This window comes from Scardinius erythrophthalmus (genome assembly GCF_964197995.2).
Source record: "Scardinius erythrophthalmus genome assembly, chromosome: 3".
Classification (NCBI taxonomy): domain Eukaryota; kingdom Metazoa; phylum Chordata; class Actinopteri; order Cypriniformes; family Leuciscidae; genus Scardinius; species Scardinius erythrophthalmus.
The window spans coordinates 18,171,550-18,189,450 of record NC_138223.1 but is presented as its reverse complement, the minus strand read 5'-3'; the positions used below and the strand labels follow the sequence as shown (position 1 = coordinate 18,189,450).

At 39.4% G+C, this 17,901-nt stretch overlaps 1 protein-coding gene across 6 annotated transcripts in view; it reads right to left on the bottom strand.

Moving 5' to 3' along the window:
• slit2 (slit homolog 2) overlaps positions 1-15,420 on the bottom strand; it is a 71,825-nt gene extending 56,405 nt beyond the window's left edge. For all 6 annotated transcript variants that reach the window (XM_081361890.1, XM_081361894.1, XM_081361891.1 and 3 more), the window contains exons 1-4: positions 14,139-15,420; positions 13,110-13,181; positions 11,340-11,411; positions 6,239-6,310 (exon numbers count right to left, since the gene is read on the bottom strand). In XM_081361890.1, the coding sequence (XP_081218016.1) occupies positions 6,239-6,310; positions 11,340-11,411; positions 13,110-13,181; positions 14,139-14,296 (374 nt within the window). In that variant the 5' untranslated portion in view covers positions 14,297-15,420. The remainder of the gene's footprint in view (positions 1-6,238; positions 6,311-11,339; positions 11,412-13,109; positions 13,182-14,138) is intronic.
• Between the last annotated feature and the right edge of the window lie 2,481 nt (positions 15,421-17,901).

The window sequence follows — 17,901 nt, the reverse complement described above, 5'->3', positions numbered from 1 at the left end:
CCCGCGTGGTGCAGTCTGACAGGTCAAATAAGCAATAGAGATTGATGATGCTGCTGTGTGGTGTGATTCCCAAATCTAGAGTACTTTTTTGTTGTTTAGAATCCAGTATTCCTGTAATTCTTTTGTTTTTTATGAGTTTAATAAAGAACTCTGTCTCGTCTTCTGTCCAAACATACCGCGTCATCTTTAAAGAACGATCGACTTTGACGATCGACAAAAACTGTTTCGAAATATTCCTTTTTCGAATTGCCTGAAAACCACATCATGCAAGCGTAAAAACTTGTTTGCAATACATGGGAGTTTTTGCGAAATTGATGTTTCCATTTGGCGTATTTTCAATTCGCAATTTCAAATTGAGCAATTTGAAGGGTAATGGAAACGCAGCTAATGAGGCTTTCAAAACATCATGAGTTCAAAATCTCAGATTTCAGTCTGAAAACTGTTTTAAAGAATCCACAAATACTGAAACTCATCAAAAACACATATTGAGCTGTTCAGACAAAATCACTTATCAAGTGGTTCTGAACACTAAGAGTTTAATGGTCAAAGGCCATAACTATGTGGTCAACTGATAAAAGACAGTCTTGTGAATCCCCCACACACACACACACACACACACACACACACACACACACACACACACACACACACGTGCACGCGCGCGCACAGGTGTTTTTTCTTATAATTGTGGATGGCTCAGTGCCTGGCCTGGAGACTGTTTGTCTGAGACTCTCTCCTGGGTATCGCTCAGGTGTGTGTGTGTGTGTGTGTGTGTGTGTGTGTGTGTGTGTGTGTGCGCGCGCTTGTGTGTGTGTGTGTGTGTTTGCCAAAAACCCTCTTTCATTCTCTCACCTATACCAAATAAACTCTATCACACAAAGCAAAAATCAACAAAAAAAAAGTCACAATTAATAACTACAAACAGCTGTAAGCAAACATACAATCTACATTCAAACTCTGTACTACTGTTATTATTCTAGTTTCATAGCTATTAATGTAGCTTTATCTGTCCATTCATAACACTGTATTTAAACAATTTTGTATTACCAAAATACCATTATATTCTGAATGTTATTATGCCATAAACAAAAACATACACTACTACCTTACTAAATGCCTCTGGACCCAAAAAATACAAACCATTGTGTGTGCATAAAATGTGAACGAGCTTATTCAAACAGCCTGCAGGTAAAAATAATAATCTAACTGAATTTCCTGACATGTTTGAGTTATATTTGCATGACTAAAAACAGAAGAATGTTAATAAAACATGATTTTGGTATCAGTTAGCTTAGTTTTCTTTCTTTGCAATGCAAATAATGTTAATATTATTTAGGCTGTCAATCAATTATAATTACATGACAATTAACTCACTACATATATTAATATTTGTTTAAATAAAGCCAACTGAAGATAATTCAAAGACATTTATTTTTTAATTATTAAATTAATTAAAAATTGAGTCCTATTTAAAATATTTTACATTTTATTCTGAAACAACACAATAACTTCAATGCAATACCAAGACATCTATAATATCTGCAGCTGGCTGCACTAAAATTCACAAACAATTCCTCAAAATACTGCTGCTTGCAAGAAGTTTGCAACAGATTTAGGCTGTCATTACCTGTTGTATCTTGCTTAAATATTCTCATTTGCATATTTTAAGACAGCATAGTAAGCAGCTTCAACAGATCATGTACTTATTCCACTAAAGGCTGTGATCCGAAATCATGTTTTTAACGACTGAAGTCCTCTGTGAAATATTTTATTTCTGATCTTCTGATGACTTATATAAGAGAAGGCATGAAAATGCCTGAAATGCACAGCATGCATATAAACACACAACACAAGAAACCACACAGACTCTGACATACATGTGCACACATGTCTAACAAGCTTGAGGTTTTTCCATTATGAGTCATTGTCACTATGACAACAGGCTATAAACTCTTTTCCTGTCTTCATTAAAATCTGATTATGAATGAAATTAAACCCCCCCCTCCCTCCACAAACACAAACATATACACTCGCACCTAATAACGCTATACTTTAACAGACAGGCAGGCAGGCAACACTTTACTCCATTGTATCCGTCTTTAATTTCAAAACTGTTCCCACCAACTCGTGTGAACAGACAAGGCTTAGCAAGTGTGTGTGTGTGTGTGTGTGTGTGTGTGTGTGTGTGTATGTTGTGTGTCTTTATGTGTGTGTCTTGTGAGCTGAGAGGACTGGGGTTAAGCGTCCACTCCGCAGACAAAAGCCAAACTCTCTACAGCACTGTGACCTAGGAAACGCCGAGCTCGGTAAACACACACACGCAGACACACACTCTGAGATGGCAAACAGTTTGGCTTGTCTAGGGTTTGGTGTGCGGATTAAGCAAGAAAACCACTATGATTTTTCACCCCAAAAACTCGTGGCACATTTCTCAAGAAAACCACACATTCAAAGCCATATTTAAAATCAGCTAAGCGTGTGTGAACCCAAAGCCACCGCTAACAGACATGACAGGAATATGAAGACGTCTGCTGGCATATTCACATATTCAACCTCTCACTTTGTGTTTAAGTTTCTAATCTTCTCACAAAGCTGTTCTCATAACATAACGTCAGTGTTCCCAGAGACTTTATTATGTTTTGCTTTGGCTTGCAAGCGCTGTAACTCAAGAAGGCCTGATCATTTTAATTCATGATCTGAGGTTAAAGCTGTGATTTCAGCGCTACTATTACAAATATAAATGCAGAAAATAACAGAATTACAAATATGACTTTTATTTTCAAACAGGCTTCCCAAACACTCCCCTCATCTGTCATTGGTCTGTCAAACAGATAGTCCCGCTCCAAACTCACACCACTGGTTGGGTCAATGTTCTTTGGTCGGGCTGGTCAAGATGCTACAACAAAGAAAACGATGTTTTGATAGTACCTCAGAATATCTTTTTTTGTGTTCTGCAGAAGGAATAAAGTCATACACATTTGGAATTACATGAGGATGAGTAAATGAACTTTCATTTTTGAGTGAACGATCCCTTTAACTTAAAAAAAAAAATTAGACACTTCAGCTGTGGAAAGTGATGCCAAATTTGTCATCTCTTCATCCACACATTTAAGAATATTGATCAATATCTGTCAACATCTTATAATTAAAAAATAAAAATAACACAGACAATTACCATTGTAAGGCATTTGATTTGACTTAATAACCAGTGACAGGCTAAATAAAGGCCACACAGAGACGTCACAAACTGAAGAAATTCCTTCGGTGGTCAGAAACACCCACAAACTCACTTTGAAAGTTTGCACAGTGTGAAACAGCACTAATGATTACTGGATGAGGGATGATGGCTACATGACATGACAACAGTAACTGTAGCAACTATGAGCGGGCATTTGCACCAACAGATATGCTTGCGCCAGAGTTTAATAGCAGAAGATTCATAACAGAAAAAAACAAAACAAGTAATGATCCGAACCCCCCATCCACCCCAGCATCCACAAAATTACAATTAAGACAAGACACAACAAGCACAACCATTATTTTTTCATGCACTGGTCAATTTGAAGATTTTGGGCAAATTGCTTGCATAACATTTCAGAATAGTGGAAAGAAAACTTCAAACATACACATTTAAGTGTTTATTTTTATTACACTTTATCTAGTTGTGTCTGTAGACTTAAATACATTTTTACGTATATTTAAAGGCTATTCACCTGTGTCTTGCCTTTAATTCCGAGATATTATCTAATCTAAACTCTCTCTCTCTTTCTATGTTTTTTTTCTCACGCCATCTGTTTTTATTGGTGTACCACTCTCATTTTCAAACTACTGTTGGGTTTTTACAGAGTTCTTAATGGACTCTCAAAAATCTGACCAATCTCTCTCTCTCTCTCTCTCTCTCTCTCTCTCTCTCTCTCTCTCTCTCTCTCTCTCTCTCTCTCTCTCTCTCTCTCTCTCTCTCTCTCTCTCTCTCTCTCTCTCTCTCTCTCTGCCTTTATGCTTCTCATTTTACTTTCTTTCTCACCCCTTCAAGTCCCTTTCTTCTTCCTTTCCCACTTTCTTTCTATCCAAACAGACACAGCTGTGACCGACCTGCTGTCCGTGAGAAATGTTATCTGAACGTTCTCTCCAACATAACCAATGTTATTCAAAGGTTTTCAAACAGGCCCGGCCTCTGAGGAGACAAAAGGCAGAAATACTTCAGCCGCTACTGTGGCAGCGGCCGTATGCGTGTAACCATAACTCATATTCACACAGACACACACACAAATATATACACGCACACACACGTACAGCAGAAGCCGGGGTCACTAGGGCACCCGGCAAGATGAACAAAACAAGCTCTAGAAGGTTCTGTCACCCGCTACCAGACCATCCCCCTCCAAAAAAAAAAAAAAAAAAAAAAAATTCACACACACTCCATCCAAACACATTAACGTCAAACCTGATCAGAGGGACAGAGGGAGATGCACAGAGACGAAACCCAAAGAAAGAAAGAAAGAAAGAAAGAAAGAAAGAAAGAAAGAAAGAAAGAAAGAAAGAAAGAAAGAAAGAAAGAAAGAAAGAAAGAAAGAAAGAAAGAAGGAAAGAAAGAAAGCAGCATAAAAGAAATAAAGGATGAGAGAACAGGAAAAAGAGCAAAATAATGCAAAACGAGATAGACAGAGTGATGAAAGAGGCAGGCAGATAAAAGCTGCACATGTTAGCCACAGATGTAGACGAGCAGAGATAATCTAATGAGGAGTGAACACTGTGTGTGTGTGTGTGTGTGTGTGTGTGTGTGTGTGTGTGTGTGTGTGTGTGTGTGTGTGTGTGTGTGTGTGTGTGTGTGTGTGTGTGTGTGTGTGTGTGTGACATCAAATCAAATAAAATTATCAGAAAGTATTATACACTAGCAGTGCTTCCCTTTTTTCCTCAGTCTTTTTTTCTCTCTCACACACCTGCTACCATCTTGTTGAAATTGAATTGACAGACAGAACAGAAAAATCCTCCCTAAGAATCATAAAACCCTATATGTGACTGCGCACATACTTTTCATTGACTTCTATTGTTTTTTATATTGAGATAGTGATATTTACTATTCCTAACCCTCACACAAACCATTCTGTATTTTTACATTTTCATTGAAACATTATTTAGGATGTTTTCCATTGGCTGGTCCCCCAATGTAGTTTTTATTATCCCTGAGGGGACATTTGGTCCCCATAATGTAGGCAAAACTTGACCCCTACACACACCCGCAATCTGATGCTTTTACAAAGAAAACAAGTAAAGGGTTCCTTGGTACATGTATTAATCTATTTCTTTAAGACTTGATTTTAAGCCCAGCATTTTACTTTAGGTCTCACAAACACACACACATGATAGTTGAGACTGAAGCTCCCAGAGTATTTTTAGGAGACCACACACACAACCATACCATGTCTAGAACATGAACAGTGGCTGTATGCTGGCAGAAACATGAGCAATATGTGCAGCAGCACACACGCGCGCACGAACACACACACACACACACACACACACACACACACACACACACACACACACACACACACACACACAGACATTTCCTCCATCAACCTCCTGCAAAGTCCGTTAGAATGTTGTTTTTCCTGGTAAAGCAGTTAGCGCTCGCTATCCTTCCTCTCACTCTCTCTGAGCAGCAGATGTTTAAGCGTGTATCTCCTTTAAACTCAATTTAGTCTGTTCATGGTCTGAACCTCCCTTACTGCTGATCCCTAGATGTCCTGCATAACTCAATTATAAGCACACACACGTACACACACATACACTCCGGTCTGGGGGTAATGAGAAAGATTAAGAACACAGATCCTAAGATTTTGCTATGTTTATGCTGTTATTAACCTCTGAATTTAATGTCACTATCTTTTGGTATTAAAAAATGAATTAAATCTCGAATCTCAAATCAAGTGGAACAGTAGAGAACCAAATAGGAACATTTAAATGTATTAAAAAGTCATCTTGGCAGGAAAGATCTCAAATCCAACTACAGCACAGCAAAACGAATTCATGAAAATGCACCTAAAATAAGTAAATACATTTGTAAAAGTTACATTAATTAATAAACTTTTGAAGAGACAAAAGTTCCATTTTGAAAAAAAGGCTACAAAAAAGGAACGAAGAGAGAAACTGTGAGAAGAGGAGACAAAGAGAAAGAAAGGGGGTGAGAAAAAAAACAGGGAGAGGAAAGAGAGGGGCTAAACGATAAAGGACTCACAGTCTGAAGAGTTTAGTCGTGCCCAGAAACAGCAACTCCGGAAGAACCTGAAGATTATTCCTGTTGAGACGCCTGCAAACACAGACACACGCAGCAACATGAAATACACAAAACTCACAGCGGTGCAGCTTATGTACATTCAGAAGAGCAAACTTCAATGGCTGTGAGGCACCAGAAAAAGTATATGATGTGCATCAGACCTTAAACTGTTTGCAGAAAGTCTGCTATAACATGGGTGGATTTCAGTTCGCAAAACCTACTGGATTTATCAAGTTCTGAAACAACTGGAATAATGCACCCCAGTGACATTCTACAGGAAACATCAGAACATCAGAAACATCAGAAAAATATGAACACAATATATTCTACATCAGTTAATGTTTACAGAAATATGAACTGATTGTGTTGCACAAAAAAAAAATACTTTATACATTTAATGTTATAAAATATTTCAATTCGGGCCTGCCAGCCGTCAACTTGAGCCTTGACTGTGTGTGTGCGTGCGTGCGTGCGTGTGTGTGTGTGTGTGTGTCTGTGTGTGTGTGCGTGTGTGTCTGTGTGTGTGTGTGTGTGTGTGTGTGTGTGTGTGTGTGTGTGTGTGTGTGTGTGTGTGTGTGTGTGTCTGGCAGACAGTGTCATTGTGTGGGGGCATCTAGCAAACACACGCAGACAAAGAACAGCCCGGAAAAACAGATGTGGGAAAAACAAACAGAACGTCTCACACAAAGTGAAGCGAAAGAACTTACAGTGCAAATACACACACACACACACACACACAAACACATATGCACACACGTCATGAAATAAAATGATGCATATTTGCTTTTTTCAGCGACAATTCAGTGATAAAAAGTAATTTCTCACTCTCTTTTGCTCTCAATTTCCTGGCATATTAATAAACTGAGTAATATTGCCGACTAGTGCATGTAAAACAGACATTATGCATGACAATCAGCACATATAATACTCACTGCGCATATTAATGAAGAGTGGCGCCAATGCTGTCTGTGCATTAGATTAATGAGGCTTGAGATTAATCAATAATGTTTTTAGAACCAGAACACAGATCGTTCAGAGCAGCCTATTAAGCATCAGAGTTTTGAGAACTACTAAAATGACATTCTGAAGCCTATACTGATAATGGGAGAATGTTAAAATAATACAAAAACCCAATCAATTTTTGTACTCTTACGTCAGCATGCAAGATTTACCACACATCAATCAAACAAGCCGAAGTTCTAAAGTGAACTCTGCCTCCACAAAGTACAAAACCATCAAGCTCTCACTCTCCCTCTGTTTTATGCCCTCACTTTCTCTGACACACTCTCGCAAACACTTGCACACTCAAACATCGCAGCCGATGACATCATCGTTGAGCTTCTGGGGTTACATCATTCCATTTGAATATTTAATGAATGATGAAATAATAACGAGGCACACAGTGCTGCACACTCCAGAAATGCCCACGTGTTTCACTCAGGCACAGAGGACAGCCTTCCCTGAGGACCCCGCAGCAGAAACACACAAAGACACACGGTGCTTAAAGCGAATAAGATCGACCCTTAAAATAGATGAGTACGCACAGACAAACACACTTACAGATAGAAATGCACATAGCCAGACTCTGACACACACAGACATGCACTCACAGTCATTTCCAAGGAGAGCTATAAAGTGAGATGACTTGCCAAAAAACAGGCAACAAGACTGAACAGAGGAAAGAATGAATTGAAAGTTAGTGTGAAGAGACACACAGCTACTGTAGCGCAAAACAGACATGATCCGCAATCAATCACGTATATAGCACATGGCATAGGTTTTATGGCTTAGTTTATAAATTAGTAGGCTCAGACAGGCCGCCTGCAGTCTGTACGCTGACAGCCTGATGCATATTGCACACAAAACTGGAAAGCACTGTCTTCATTTGGCAAGCATTAATCTGATTGGCTGAATCTGTGCAACTTCCTTATAGGTACACAGTCTTTATCAGTCCAGAAGGAAACATTGTCTGTTACCGGGCCGATATAATGAGCGCTTTTGATGATGAAATAATCGTTTACTTTCCCGAAGTTTTCCAAATTAGTTGTATTAAATCTTCGAAAGATATTCAGAGTTTAATCATGTTAACTTGATATCCACAAGCAAAACTATACATTCATATCTGATTTTTGATTTACAATAGTCAATATACAATTTTACAATATTTTTTACAGTTTTTCCGATAACTCCTAAATGCCACGTAAAAACTGTCTAAGTAGGCAATTCTACCTGCCATTAGCTGAAAACCAACAACTAGCCCAAAACTGTGTGTGACTGTAAATAAATAAATAAATAAATAAATAAATAAATAAAGGCTGGACGAAAAGGAACTGCAGAAACAAGCAGGAAAAAGGGACCTTGCTCGTTTGCTCAAGTCCTTCTCCATAGGCTTACTTTACCTGACTGCATTGCTCATGACTAGCAAGCCGTGACGAAGGGTGTTTGTGCGTATGTGTGTGTGTCAAGAGGGGGGGGGGGTCATACGTGGAACAGAGTCTCCACTTTTCCTCCCTACAGGAGGTCGTCACACCCAATACCTATATGCATCCCCAATACGCATACACACACACACACACACACACACACACACACACACATATTTATGAAGGGCCTTTGGTAAGGGCATTATAATGCCTGTGCGTTCTAATCCTCTCAGCTATGCAGTCACCCTCCAGCATTAGACTCCTGCTTTTGTACCGGCACAGTGGGACTGATCTTACACACTGACTTTAGCTGTGCTATTCAACACTACCGCTAGCTCCTCTATCCCTACACTTATCACTATAAAGAGCTATTCATCGCCACCATTCGCCCGCCTAACCCTTCAGTTATGCCAACACTGCACAATTTATGCCGAAAGAAAGTTTGCTATTATTACAAGCTATTACCAGTTAGCTGTACTCCGCTTTATGAGCTATATGTTACTGCACAAAGCCACATTCTCTGTTAATGCCATTAACCCTTTCGCTAGTTAGCATTCAGAACCACACAACCACACGCAGCTAACACAAACCCTTTATAAAACTGAAGTTATCATTCTTGTGAGTGAATTATATGTCTCTCACAGAGCCTAGTTGGCATAACCCTTTTGTGGTTCAGCTGGGCTGGTTGCAGTCATTAAACATTTCCCCACCATATTAAAAGGTAATGACTAGCAGAAAACTAGGATAGCATTGGGCTGGTGATTGACTGAGCCTCACGCGGCACAGCTCTAAATGCCAGCTCTAATGTGATTGTGCATGTAAACTGAACATCTGCCAGTCACCATTAAGAGAAGGTAATTGACAGTCAATCATCTTCAATTAAATACTGATCTCTAAAATCAGAATCTAGACAGCAATCATGATCATACAATAGCATAGATTAGTTTTTAAGCTCCTCTCAGGAGAGAAATGTGATTTGGTGGGGAATTTAAGATCCGCATAGCCTTCATTCATTGTATTATGCATTACTTTACTGCACAATAATCTTTATTAATTGCAATCCATTATTAATTGCTAATTCGCCCTGGGTTCAGTTGGGAACTTCAAATGGGTTTTTAGAATTTATGAGTAAAATAATTGCAGTGCAGTGTGCAGTTGCTGAGTAAAGATCAGTAGTGGACATTATTTGAAGAGAATATGATCCCACTTTATATTAAGTGTACTTACTACTTGCATAAAAAAATGTTAGGCACTGTGTACTTATTGTGTTCATGTTGTATTGCAAAACATTTTTGCTGCTACTTGGGATAGTGGGATAGTGGGATAGTGGGATATGGTTATGGTTAGAGACAGGTTTGTGGTATGGTTAGGTTTAAGGATGATTTAAAGAGTAGAGTCAACAATGTAATTATAGATGTAATTACATGCAGGTATTTCTTAAAATATAAGTACAAAGTAAAACATGTATGCACACATGTATCAAGAACATTGTATCAATTGATTAATTGAAATGTTAGTACATAGTAATTAACGGAACTTCATATAAAGTGGGTCCAAGATTTTTTTTTATACAACATAGTTTATACACAGTTATACCTCAATAAATGAATTTCAAAACCACTGTGTGTTTTAAAAGCACAAGTTGCTACACTGAAAGAAATTTTAACCTAAACATTTGACTCATACATTGAATTTATTCAGTTAAAGAATATTTTAACATCACTGAACCAACCTAAATACATTAAGCTATACCAACAAAACAAAATTTAAGGTTTAGTTCGGGAATGAAATGCTTAAGGTCAGTTCCGTACAGTTCAGCAACTACAATGATTTGAGGGACAAATCGGACAGCCGTAGCAACTTGTTAACCACAGACCTTATTGTACTTATCAAAAGAAAGCTGCTTGGTTAAAAAAACAAAACAAAAAAAAAACATTAGAATTTCCTGAGGGGAACCCATGGCACAAAAAGCTAATTCTATTCCGCATCTCTTCATTATTAATTTGTCATACTGGTTCATATCATATAATAATAAGGGAGATCTGCAGTACACCAAGTGCACCACTTTGAGAAACTGACAAAACTTAGATTTTTGTCTGAGTCTGTGACAAAGAGATAAAGGCCATCAGAATGAATCTGAAAATGGAGAATAGCTGGGGGGTAAAAGCTTGAAAGAAAAGATGGGATGGGATGGGATGGGATGGGGGGGGGGGTTCCTTAAGAGCGTAATTCCCGTTTCCATTCCAGCTTCCAGTGTCATTCTCTTAAAGGGCTGTGTGTGCCAGAGTTAGTTGCGCATGTGTGTGTTCCCCTGAGGCTAGGTTGGCTGTCAGACAAAAATGTTGCTCCATCAAATCCTGACCACAATGCGCGAACACACACACATGCCCACAACATACAATATCCACCATTAATGTACGAAAACACACACTTGATTGTGTAATGCCATTTTATAAGTAAATTGTACTCAGTAGGTCATACTTTTAATGTTAACTCAAAAATACACAGCTGACTTTTAGCCCTGCCGGCCAGTGCAGCATATCTGTGTGTGTGTGTGTGTGTGTGTGTGTGTGTGTGTGTGTGTGTGTGTGTGTGTGTGTGTGTGTGTGTGTGTGTGTGTGTGTATGTTAGTCACTCACAGTCTTTCCAGCTCTTTCAGCTCCTGAAATGCCCCTCTCTCAATAGAACTGATCTTGTTCTCCATTAGCTGCCTAAGAAAGGAAAAGAAAGAGAGCGACCGAAATAAAGTTAAGTCACTCATTGCATGAATTTCAATGATTAAAACGGTTATGTCTGTGCATACTTGGCACTTTTATAGAGAGCACTTTACATTTCAATGTCCACAAATAGTTTTCACAAACACCATTTAACAGTATATCTCACAATCTGAGACCCACCTCTCATTACAAAACCACCGTAAATAAGAGCTTTCAACCCCAGTCTAAATACAACATCTATACTTAGACTATGATTTGAAAAACAACATAACGGCACCATTTCCTTCAGCTATGCTGGCCTACAAAAGCAAAACGCCTGTCAAAAATGAGTAAATTGGCTGAAATCGGGTCTCTTAGACTATGATCTGTCCAGTGACAGACAGGTTTGGCTAAAATACGCTCAGATTTAGAGAGGGAAAAAAAAGAATGTGAAGATTCATATCAAATTATTCAATCAAATAACACTGCAATTTTTTTCTCAGTTCCAGCTTTGGCGCAGTTACTGCAATTTGCCTTTTAAAGTACATTACAACAACACAGATACCCAGGTGAACTTTCATATGTACACCTTTGCAGTATGGGAATTTATAACATCATTCAAAGGTTTACTGATGCATTATTTAACCCTTCCGTGATGTAAATCCAACATAGCTGCATTGACCTTACATGAAAAATCACAGCTCAAGTCACAATTTTATGTTTGACTGAACGTGTGAGACATGGTGAAAGTAAAAGGGTTTTACGTCTACGTGTCTTGAAGTGTCGGTTAACATAAGTTGATGTTAAGTTGAAGTATTTCTGTCATAAATCTGAAGTAAAACACTCTACATCAATAAATCAGAATATGTTTTGACAGTGTTTTATGAGGTTTGATCATTTCAGTCTTATGTACCAGCAAGAGAGCAATGAAAATTAAGAGTTAGAGAGAGGGGAAGAGATAGAGTTCAAAAAAAGAAAGGAAAAAAATGTGTCTAAGAGGGACAGGAAAGAAAGACACAGAGAGAAAGTCTTCAGCCGAAATACTACCCTCCAAGTGGGAGGGCAAACCTGTTCTTACATGAGCTCTCTATATGTCTCTCTCTAACACATACATTCACACCCACACATTCCATCTCACTCACATTTACATTCACAAATTCTCCCGCTCTGTCACAACCTCACACAGAGACAGAGAGGAAGATAGAAAGAAAGATATAGACAGACACTTCGCATTCCAATAACGCAATCATTTTTCAGGATAAATGCTGTCTTTGTGTTTTTGACAATCATGGGCTCACTGCCTCGTTAAGCTTCACCGTTCAAACTTGTTCTCTCTATGGGTGCGTATACTACAGGTGTTTAACCACCAACGGAATCCAGAACAATGTGTTTTGTGACAAGTCAAGGCATTTGGCATAATGATGCGTTCAATGGCATTAATCTAATAATGGGACCATTGTGGACCAATGTGTTTATGGGTGTAAATCTAAAATATACATTTAATTTTAAGTTTAATTTACATTATTATTAAGACAGTGGCATTTAAAATGAGCCGGATGAAGAGAAAATTTTTACGTACACCTTTATTTGTCAGTTGTTGTTTTTGTTTTGTTTTTGGGAGGTAAAATCTACATTATGCATGCAAAATACACTTTTTCAACATGATTTTTAAACAAAACCAAGGAAACTAAAAACTAGTTCTTCAATACTTACAGAACTCTGAGGTGCCTCAGTCCCGCGAAATCTGCTTTAGTGATTTTAGTCAGATTGTTTGCATTCAGGTCACTGTGGAAAGAAGAGAGGGTGTAAAACTGTGAATAATGACTTAAGTACGGAGGCCTAATTAGGAAGTCTAATTTAGGCCATTAAGTGGTAAATGATGCTATGAACAATTTTTTTTTCTGGTCATTTCATTACACTGGCCTTGGCTACAATGAATTTCACATGTTCAGCAGCATGCTGGATAGTTTAAATTGTCTGCATCATCATTATACACCATCATTTGATGTGTTTTATCATTGGTGAAATATGTGCTAGACTTTGGATGAGTTCTTAGTCTTCTGGTCTTGGGTTCAGCAATCCTGACCAATTAACGTTGGTGTCACATAGCCTTTCAAATCTACTTTTCTATATGACAGGTAGTTACCCAGCCAACTAAATGCATATGTAAATGCATAAGACAGGAATGATTGGAATTCTAATTATTAAGTAAAAGTCAGGATTTTTACTGAATCTTTTGGTGGTTCAACTGCTCTTGCAGTCTCAAAGCAGAGCAGGTTGTGTTTAAACTTCATGCCAGTTTAATTAATGGATCCCACTTCAGAAAGACAGTCAATGACAGATAGAGACATGCGTGAGTTGAATAGAAAAGGACACTCTGGTTTTGTTCTGATGACTCAAAAAGTATGTAAGTAATAGACTAATTTTAATATGATTATTATTATTATAATACATAAAGAATTAACAACAGTACAATTTAATGTGTGACATACACTAATAAATAATAATATATCACGTATTATTAACAAATAGAAGCCTCTATATTAATGATATTTGGTCGTTCATTAGTGCTGTATGCATGTTGAATTAATTTACAAGATATAATAATTATAAATCGTATATAATTAAATCGTTTTAATCATTTTGTGGACCAAATTTATAATAAATGTAAACTGTTATTACTATAGTAAAGTACTGGTCATTGTAATTGTGTTCATGTATAGCGTGTTTCGGCGCACTCACAGTCGCTCTGCGTTGCGGGGAATGTTCCGCGGCACGCTCCGCAGACTCTGCCCGTGGCAGTCCACCGCTGTCCCGCTGCAGGAGCACTGAGACGGGCACGGCTGAGCCCCAGCCCCGCCGAGCAATGCACAGAGCACCACTGCTTCCAAGACAAACATCACTGCTGTTTCCCCAAGTTCCGATAAAACACACGAATTCCTGGTGCAAAACAGTTGCACCAAAGCAGGCGCAGGAGTTTTAAATCCAAAAAGGAGAGGAGTCACAACAAATGATCTTTGAGAGAGAGAAAAAAGCACTTGTAATCTCCTCCGACTGGAATGTTTTTCCCTTCTTCTTTACAAAGGGAAATAAATAGCAATTCAATCCAAATCAGCTCCCATCTGGGGTCTACGTAGTCTCTTCTGTACAGGGACGCGAGTTTAGAGTCTAGATCCTGACGATTCGGCCGCAAACCAAAGTTTAAACTAATCCCGCACGCGCATTGTCGCTCTGCGTTTGTTTTGTGGCTCCAAAAACACCTTATGCGCACAATAACGCCAGACACGCGCTTGGAAACACGCACTTGAAAAGCCACCTGGTGATAGAGATGCGGTCATACACATCCAGCGGAGCTGGTCTTCACGTGCGCTTAGATGGTATTGATTAATTAGGTGTATTGATCTCGCGCGCCCTCATGCATCCATCATCTTGTCACACAGGGACAAATCTGCATTATAAATCCAACTCGGTGCCGGGTAAAGTCCTGGATGATCTTCGCTGATCTGTCTTTACTCGAATACTCAATCGGAAGTCTGTGTCTCTCTGGCACCTGATGGCGCGAGCGCGTGTGCGTGTATGTGTGTTCAGAGCAAAGGCGGCGCCTGTAGTGTGGAAATAAGCCCCGCACACCGATAATACTCGGTAACGGAGTCGCACGCAATTTCTCGATCCAACATGGGTACCGAGTCTAGCAAGGAGACCGTCAAACCCGCCCTTCAAGTTTACTGCACTGAGCCATCTTGGTCAATAGGACTTTAAGAATCATTTAACACATTATCTAACAGGTAGGAATAGGTTACAGTGTTTTTAAAAGAATCCCGACTTTGAAATCATGAAGTTGCAGTCTAAATAGGCATCAAATAATATAATAGTGAATTAAATCATTTCCATGGATGCACCAGTGCAGTGAATGAACTCCTGTGTTTTGATTTCCTTCGTTCTCACGCTCGGATTAAAGTTGTTTTAGGTGACGTGCGGCTCTCGGACAGGGGATTCTCTCTCTCTCTCTCTCTCTCTCTCTCTCTCAGACTAACATGGAATTGCTCTATATACACCGGGGGCGGCTCCACCCCTCGATCCACCCCGCTGGTCGCATGAGCCCGAGCCGTCTGCCTTCTACGGCACTGACGCTCAAGGGACATGAACAGCTACAGTATCCCGAGCAGTCTAAAGACGGTAGCCGATGCGCAAGTGACGCACAGAGAGCTAACAAGTGAGGCAGCATCTGTTTCTCCGGCGCACACACACTGTTTTGCTTGTGAATTAAGTAAATGAATGGTTAGCTGTTTAGTAATGGCAGGGAAAGTTTTGAAACCATCTGAAACAATCAAAGCTGCTTAAGGAGATTACAGATGAATATCTACGGATCTGAATCCAGATTCCAGTTAACAACAACAGAACCAAAACCAGAGAGAGGTGGAGAGTTTTGCCTGGGAGACAGAAGCAAAAGATGGTCGCAGAGGAATGACCTCAGTCACCTTCTCAGTATGCACCTGCAGGGTAGGGAGAGGTCAAGGGTCAACTGCAGCTCCTGTGAAGCTTAAACGCGCGCGCACACACACACACACACACACACACACACACACACACACACACACACACACACACACACACACACACACACTTATCTAAAAATATGTTTTGACCATTTATTAATTCATTCTCTACACATAATGTTTTTAAAAAACGTTCCATAATGTATTCCTTAGTATTTATTATTAATTTGAATATCAACCTACAACTCTTCCTTTACACTATACCTATCTGTCAAGATATGCTGTTAAGTAGCAATGTGAGATACTGAGGTTGAGTAAGATTACTGAGCTATATTAAGTAATGTTAGGTATTGTGGTAGACTGATGGGTAAAGTTTACTGTATGGTTAAGTGAGACATACTATGTAATGTGAGGTAGGATAGATTCATAGTTGTGGTAAGGTTAAAGAGAAACGGCCAAAACGCATACAAAATATTCAGTTTTTAGTTGAAAACGGTGTCGTGTAAACGGCCCATTAAATACACACAGATAATGAACTAAAACAACAAGCATGTGCGATGATTAAATGAATTATCATAGTAACAAATGAGAGATGGAAACATGAACAAAACACAGGAAATTAAGAATTTCAAACCAAAAGTCCATGATAGTTCAACTTAATGTCTCTGACACTACGCCCCCCTGAGAGAGGGAAAGGAGGCGGCTTGGGAGGCAAACGAGGAGCGGGCGATGGACTGGAAGAAGGCTGACTGGCAGACAGATGAAACCAGGGTGGAGCAGAATGAGGCCAGGAATGAATGCATGATGGGCTAGACCAGGGAGGAACAGATAATGGTAGTAGCCAATGTAATGTCTTGAGTGTGCTGAGGCTGCAGGCTGATGCCCAGAACCCCGCCCAGCTAGCGCCCCACAGCGGTGTAAGAGGTAGAAGCCATGAGGTGTGTTCAACATCGGCTGCGGCTGGATGTAACCGATCGGCAAGAGTTGTCGCGTTCAGGCGGTTACAAGCTGAAAACGCTTTCCTGTAGCTCAAACAAGAGCTTTGGCGCTTGCAATGCCAAGGTCATGGGTTTGATTCCCAGGGAAAGCAAGAACTGATAATAATGTAAATGTGTACCTTGAAATGCAATGTAAGTCGCTTTGGATAAAAGTGTCTGCCAAATGCATACATGTAAATGTAAATGTGTCACGACTCTCGATGATGAACCCAAACGCAGACAGTATGCAATTAACAAGGTTTATTAATGACAGGAAAAACAGGGAAAACAAACACTGGTAGGGAAAATAAAGACTAACAACCATAGACCAAGACTGGACAGTTAACTAGACTATAAACTCACAACAGATACAAGACTAAACTAGCCTAGGAAAACCCAGACAACTTCCGGCAAATTTAGATTTGCTCTGCAAGTAGTCTGGCAAAGAGCTCATTCAAGCCCATTTCTAATCATTTAGATTTGCTCTGCAAGTAGTCTGGCAAAGAGCTCATTCAAAGCCCATTTCTAATCCGTCGAAATCGCGGCACCAATCAGAAACGTTGGGGCGGGCTTTACACAATGACGATCGCTCTGATTGGTTTTAGGTCTATCCAATTGCGCCCAGAGGCATTTGAGTGACGTCCATTGTTGAAGCGCACCAACTTTTAAATGCATTATTATATTCAAATTGCAAACACATGAGGACAGTCTCCATGAAAGACCCACTGGCAGATGAATGTGCTACTACATTTGTCTCTGAAACAGTAGGAAATTAAATTAGATTTAATAGAGGATTTTAACTGTGACAAGATGATTGACAGGGCAGTTTACGTGACAGGATGCACGCAACAGATCCGTCCGATAAAGATAACGAAGTAGTATGTCCCAAAGCTTGCCTACTTTTTTGCTACACATTCAAAAGTAAATACATTTTCTTTACAAAAAGAGTAAATACTTTTATGGCGTAGTGTAACTTAGGCGAATTGGGACGCAGCATATGGCTTTACACGATGACAAGCGCAGAGATTGGTT